Raw genomic sequence first — 7,395 nt, forward strand, 5'->3', positions numbered from 1 at the left:
ATAGCATTATTTAAATCTATTTAATAACTTTAATGTATATTAATAAAATACAATTGTAAAACATACTCCAATTTCAGAATGATTTTTATATTACCATATTAGTCACACTACATGTTGTTGACATCAATCAGAAAATATAGTGTGTCATGATCAAATTTGAGAACATTGATTGAACTGTGGTTTGTTCCAACATGTGTACAAATTCATTCAACGTCTATACAGGTAATACAATTGAGCTAGTGATATTCGATGGAACACATTTTACAATTGGTACTTGTGAATGTAACAGTTGTCTCCACGTCTTCATATTTATGTTTAAGCACCTGTTAAAACAAAAGAAATTGATATTAATATTAACATTTTAATATTTCAATTTTAGAGGTACAATTGTTTATAATTAATGGTTGGAAAAACTTGCAATCTTATTCTATAATATGGAAGGGGAGAAATTTTCATTTGTACAGAGCGATATATATGTCATAGAAATGTAATTGTTCTTTCGATGTCCTCACATTTATGTTAGGGACTTGTGAGAAGAAAGAATTCAGATTAAGATTGTGGTTCTTATTGCTTAAAATATTGATTGTCATTAAGAGGAAGCAATTTTAATACTATAGCAGTATTCAAGTAAATGGAAAATAGATGTACTTCATGAAAGCCAAACTTACATGAATTGTTCTCAATGGATTGAAGCCTTTTTTTCTTCTCTTTTCCTGTTGAAGACTTGTTTGCCTTTCTTCAATTTCTTGTATCTATCATAGTTGAATGGTGGCATGATCTGTAGTCCCTGTAAGCTTTTCACACGAGAGATTGCCACGAACATTAGACATGTTCTTTCTATTGGCCCTATATCAATGGTAGCCTTTTGAAGAGTGAGCCCTTGAGATTTGTGTATCGTTAGTGCCCATGCCAATCGCAATGGTATTTGAGAAGAACCACCTCTTTTGATTTTTGGAATTGGAATTGTAGATGGATGACGATCATTAAATGGAAGTCCAGAGTAATTGTCAAATTCAACTAACACGTATGTTGGTGGTTGAGGTGGTGCACTTTCGGGTTTATATACAATCTGTGTAATATTTCGTAAAGCTCCATTGACAAGTCTTGCTTCTACCCACATATTTGATGTCAACATTGTTCTAGCATTTTTGGATAATAATAATTCTACATCAATTTCATCATCCATTGCACTTTCGTTGGTAGTAACATTTCATACTTTTGTTGCAATGTTGTGTGCAACTGGATTTTGTAATGATTCTATTTTTTTCTTGTGGTTGTGAACATTGTCGTTTGTTAAAAATAAATGTACACGACTATCAAATTATTGGTTGCTTGTTGAATCAACTGTCGTAGAAGACCTTGTCATCAGTAGCATCCAATCATCCAATGTAGGTTTTGCATCTCTTATGTTCATTAACAATTCTCGAAAGCGTTCTTGGTCATTGTTTTGTCCATCTTGTTGAAAGATATGATCCAAAGTAATAATAGTTCTAAACTGTTCCCACAATAGTTTGGCCCGTCTTCTACTATTATATGGCGGCCTATCGTTAACTAGAGGCAATTGTCCAAGATCGCCAACCATAGTCAAAGATACTCCTGAACATTTTTGTGAACTATTAATTATGTTAATTTGTATCTGATGCTCTGCAAAAAGGATTATAAAATTTGTTTGATGGCAACACACACAAGAACATAAGAAACAAACATTAGTGTTAGCAACAAAAGATTATCTTAAACAGGCATATCAAGAGAGATATTAAGCATGAAATAGAAAGCATACAAACATAGAATAGATAAACTATACTCCTCCAAATGCTAATCAAGATGCTCATAGTTGCTCCTCCCTTGTTCCTCTCATCTCCAAGTTCCACATGAGTGTAGCTCTTAGCTTTTAGCAGTAACCATGGATGCCATATGGAGATTCAAGATGGTTGAATATGATAAACAAATGCTATGCAAGTGTAGATAGTGATGCTATGAAAAAACTCTATGCTAATACTAGTATAACAACAATACTCTAATGCTTCCTCTTTGCTTGAGGAGAAGGGTTCAACTTATAGAAGAAATGGGGAAATGAAGGGTTAAGATTGAACAATCTTAACAAGGGTTAGGATTGAAAGATATTCAATCCATGTGAGACTTTCAACCCAATCCCATTTTGATAGGTGTCACCATGAGGAGGCTTGAGAGGAGAGATAAGGAGCATTAAATGCTTGAGGGGAAATGATGGTTACCCTAGGGGGTTGGGTTAGGGTTAGGTTAATGGATGTTCCTTTTATCCAAGGGATAAATGAATGTGCAAGGGTTAAATGGTTACCTTAGTCAAAGAAATAAATGCTTTGAAGAGACCCATGAGTCAAAAGGATGTTTAAGTTAGAGGAAAGTCTCTAACCAAAGGTACATGGTGAGTTAACCATAAATGGTTATGTAAGAGTCTTTAATGGTTTGGAAGACTTTAGAGGTTAACCATTTGAAGACTTAAAGCCTTAAATGCCTTTCAAAGACTTTGAGGGCTTTGAGAAGTGACTCCAAGTTGCTTAGGAATGTGACAATATTTAGGGGATGGATTAGGCTAATTAGAAGGAGTTAGAAGAATCTAGAAGAGATTTAGGCATGCAAGTGGATTTTGTAGGAGAATGCAAGTGGGAGGAATTTTGGGATTTTCAATTGAAAAAAAATCATTTATTTCAATTAAATGGTGTAATTTGCATTTGGATAGATATTTAAATAAATATTAATTTATTTAAATGTGAATGTGAATTTTGGATTTTATTTAAATAAATCTTAATTTATTTACATGAGAAAAAGGAAGATAAAGCATTAAATGCTTGAAGACTTTAAGGGAAACATTTAAAGGCTTAAGAAGACTCTAGACATAAGCCATTAAGTTTGAAGACTTTAAGGGAAACCATAGCCATTAAGTTTGAAGACTTTAAGGGAAACCATTAAAGGCTTAAGAAGACTATAGAAGGAAACCATTAAGTTTGAAGACTTTAAGGGAAACCATTAAAGGCTTGAGAAGACTCTAGAAGGAAGCCATTAAGTTTGAAGACTTTAAGAGAAACCATTAAAGGTTTCAAGTGGGTGAGGATAAATAGGATTTTAAATAAATAATTTATTTAAAATAGTTGTGCAACTTGCATTTGTAGGAAAATACAAGTGGGTGGAGGATAAAGGTGATTTACATAAATGTTAATTTATTTAAATGTGAGAGGTAGGATTTTGGGGGATTTAAATAAATATTAATTTATTTAAATGTGAGAGAAGATTTAATTAAACAAATATGATTTATTTATTTAATTAATGGTCTGAATTTGGTTAAGTGAATTAAATCAAATAAATTGAATAATTTATTTAATTAATAGGAGAAGAGGATTAAGATGAATTAATTAAATTTTAATTTAATTAATTATTGATTGATGGTTAAATAATCAAATAAATACTAAATATTCATTTAATTAAGTGGACAGATTTATGTGACTACAGTATCTATTATGATTTTCACATTACAATTTTTGTACAATACAATAGTTCACAAAGAATGGAATAATTATAATTTTTGAACTTGAGTAGAAGACATACCTGCGAAATTCTCATTAGCATTTGAAGGAAAAGCTTGGCATAGGCATGCATCTATGTTTTCCAATAACTTTTCGCCAATAAAACTCATTTCATCAATCAAGATATATCTGACATGTGTCATCACCTCTTGGAATGTTGTTAGTCTTGTTCCCTGAAGATCTATAAAATCTCGTATGGGTATTCTTAATCTTGAATGAATGGTCAATGCTCCTATATTGAAGGCAACAACTCCAGTCGGTGCAAGCACAAGTAGAGGAGATCGATTTGGCATGGAAGCATTTTAGAGTGCTTCATGTATAGAGCCTATTAAATGTGATTTCCATGTTCTTGTTGTATCTTGAATTATCATGAATAGAGGAGGCTTTGATCCATCTGTGGGGTAGTGTGAAATGATAATATTGAGTGCCTTTGCCTGATGATTACTAAGGTTGCGATAGTTTACAATCTGTGGTATATCATCATGGATGAGAGAACCAATACTTTTCATGGTGGCAATGAAATTGATAGCCTTGTCAGTATATTCTTCACCTTCATAATCAGTTGACCAATTTGTCTCTTTATCTAAGTCTCTCCTATAAAACATATCTATCTCTGAGGTTTGCATTAATTACCCACGGTGAAGCCTAGATATTATCTCCCACTCATTTTATGTAGTTTCTTCTTGCCTAGTATCATTTTCTTTAGTTTCTGAGACTTCAATGTTTTCATCATTCTCTGTTTCTATTCTCTGTTGAACATGCCATTGATTGTAATTGAAGCTATTCCAATTTGTCTGTATTGCATCATCATTATTCCCAATGTCCCTGTCAATAGTACGAAAAGGTTTGTATAGTAATTCCGAAAAATAAAATTTGATCAATTTCTCTGAGCCACATGTCAGAATGGACACGAACCTCGGGAATACTTTGACAATATTTTCTCTTTTCCGCGGATTCCATTTGTTGTCACTTTTTCTTTTCAGATTGTATATCCACAGTTTTGCTACATCAATCAATGATATAGCTTCCATAGAAAATGGCCTGTTTCGATATGCATCTATGAATGAGACTGTGTATTCTTCATCATTGTTTTCAACATCTTCTACCAGGCGCTTGAAAACTTCAGTTGAGACATTCAAATTAATAATTTTTTTGCTACTTTCTACCAATGGTAATTCCAATAGCATGTGGCTCGTTTCTTGTGCTCCAATGTCTCTCTCAATTATTGTTTTAGTTAGTAGCTTTCTATAAACCTTTGTTGTTGAATTATATGGGTTTTCAATATTTGTCAGCCATAGTAACATTTGTTGGTATGTTTCCGAACTTTTATCTAATTTGGCTGCATACTTTGCAATGCATTTAATTATTGCATGTCTAGAGAGAACGGGTTGCCAATCAATGTTTTCTCTGCAAAGTTGTAATATGTACCTATTGTGTGTGTTTACTCTATTATCATTTGTGTTGGTTCAAAATTCTTCTCACCCATCTCTGGATCATTGTACATTTTTTAACCATGCAAATTAATTGGCCACAGAGCGTTGTACCTATAGGTGAAAAATGTAAGATGATTGTGTAATTTATCAATTTATTCCATTATACAAAATTATTTTTACATTACATTTCTTACAGAAAACATTACATGCAAACCATTCTTCCTTTTTTCTTATGTTGACATTCTCCTTCTTTGCACATCGTATGTCTTTCAACTATGTTGAGTATTTCTTCATAGTCATTATCAAAATCACTTTCCGCAATCTGTCTTGTGCTTTTAAGACATGGATGTAAGGAGAAATTACGAAATGGCTGTAAATGAAATTTGAATTGATTAATTTACGATATTTTAAGGATGTTAATGATGAATATTTTTGTAAAGATCAACGAATAGTTGAAAACATACATGTACATTGGGTAAGTGCACCAAGATGGTGAACAAAAAGGGGGGTATAAGTGGCCACATTTTTTTTTATTTTTATTTTTTCTGGAAAACGGGTAAACCTGAACTTCAAAGAGATATTTGAAGGTCATGCACTAAAAACTAAGAGTTGAGAAAAGAATAAGAATTGTAGTGCTCTGAATCTAGTTTCTAAACTACTAAATTTTTTAAAAATTGGATAAGATTAAGAGGGTCAAACCTTTCACATACAAAAAATTGTTCCCAATTTTTTCAGAAAAATATAACATAGTTGTTTTGGTGCGCTGCACAAAATATATAGTTAGATTTGCTAGTTTGCAAAACCCTTTGGTAGGATGATAGGCAAGAGTGAGATCTAGAAGTTTTGTATTTTTTTGTAATTTTCTGTTGAGTATTTTTTTTTAATGATTTTTTGAAGTGACTGCATCCTGAAAATTTGGTATCTGTTCGTGTGTTGGGCATAACTTGCATCAAAATAATCGAAAATGAAAACTTTTTTTTTTTTAAAGTGTATAGAATCTAGTGTAGAACAAAAATATGTAATTTATTTTGAATTTGGTCAAGTATATCAAAAGTTATTAATAAAATGGTAGAAATATGTCTGTGAGGACTATCAAGGCATTGGTAAAGAAAATTAAAGTTTACTATGCTAATGTTGTCCAAAAATAGAAAAAAAAATATGGTCAGAAAACTAAGAAGATGTGTGAGATTATGGTGGTAATTTTAGAGATACCCAAATGATCATTTGTAAACCTGATGATGACAAAGTCGAGAAATCATGTTGGAAGATGAAAAAACGTGTAAAGGGACAAAAATGGGGGGGAAAATGGGCTTGCAAGCCTTAGGGTCATTTTCCAACCCTCTTACCAAGCCAAATCCTGCACGGGTTTTGAAAAAAAAAAAGTACTATTCACAATTCTTCATAACCCGTACGGGTTTTGAAAAACAAAAAGTACTATTCATAGTTCTTCATAACCCGCATAGGTTTTGAAAACCAAAAAGTACTATTCATAGTTCTACATTAACATAACCCGTACGGGTTATGTAGAAGCTATAATCCATTTTTTTGTGTTTCACAAAACCCGTACGGGGTTATGAGACATAATATGTTTGCTTTGTAAACTTATCATTACTACACATATGTACAGACATACATATATAATATGGTGTTGATGTATGTATTAGGCATATATAGATGATGATGCGATGTCTCTCTATTTTCCTCTCTCTCTTCTTCCTTCCCCATCATTGTATTTGTCTATTCTAAGCCCTAATTAGCCTCCTTGAGATCTATCGCATCTCTCTCTCCCCTCACGACTTCTCTCTCTAGTCGAGTCTCACCCTTTTCTCCGTCTCGTTCTCTCTTCTACACTCGTGTCTCTACTCTCTCGTCCTCTCTCTCTCCTATCTCTCTCCTATCCTTCTCTTCTCCTCCTCTCTCCTCTCTCCCCAATCTCCTCTCTCTCTCTCCCCCTCTCTCTCCCCTTCCACCTCTCCTTATCCTATTCTCTCCCTCTCATCCTATCTCCTATTCTATCTCTTACCCTCTCTCTCCCTACTCTCTCTCTCTCTCTCTCTCTCTCTCTCTCTCTCTCTCTCTCTCTCTCTCTTTATATATATATATATAATATATATATATCTCTCCCTCTCCCTCCCCCTCCCCCTCCCCCTCCCCCTCCCCCTATCCTTATCCCCCCTCTCTCTCTCTCTTGCCATCTCCGCCCTCCCTCTCCCTCTCTCCTAATCTCCTCTCCCCCACTCTCTTCCCTCACCCCCTCTCCTTATCCTATTCTCTCTCTCTCCTCTCTCTCTCTCCTCTCTCTCTCTCTCTCACTCTCTCTCTCCTTTCCAAATCTCCCTCCTCCCTCCATAACCCTTCTCCTTATCCTATTTTCTCTCTCTCTCTCTCTCTCTCTCTCTCTC

The 7,395-nt window shown here is 33.9% G+C and overlaps 1 protein-coding gene across 1 annotated transcript; it reads right to left on the reverse strand.

Moving 5' to 3' along the window:
- Positions 1–679: 679 nt before the first annotated feature.
- LOC131857402 (uncharacterized) lies at positions 680–1,186 on the reverse strand. Its single transcript, XM_059209935.1, has one exon. It carries the CDS (start codon positions 1,184–1,186, stop codon positions 680–682), a length of 507 nt encoding a protein of 168 aa, XP_059065918.1.
- Positions 1,187–7,395: the final 6,209 nt, after the last annotated feature.

This window comes from Cryptomeria japonica, chromosome 1, assembly GCF_030272615.1.
Source record: "Cryptomeria japonica chromosome 1, Sugi_1.0, whole genome shotgun sequence".
NCBI lineage: Eukaryota > Viridiplantae > Streptophyta > Pinopsida > Cupressales > Cupressaceae > Cryptomeria > Cryptomeria japonica.

Coding starts and splice junctions, on each gene's coding strand:
- LOC131857402 (XM_059209935.1), bottom strand. CDS start 1,186: ATGGATGATGAAATTGATGTAGAATTATTATTATCCAAAAATGCTAGA.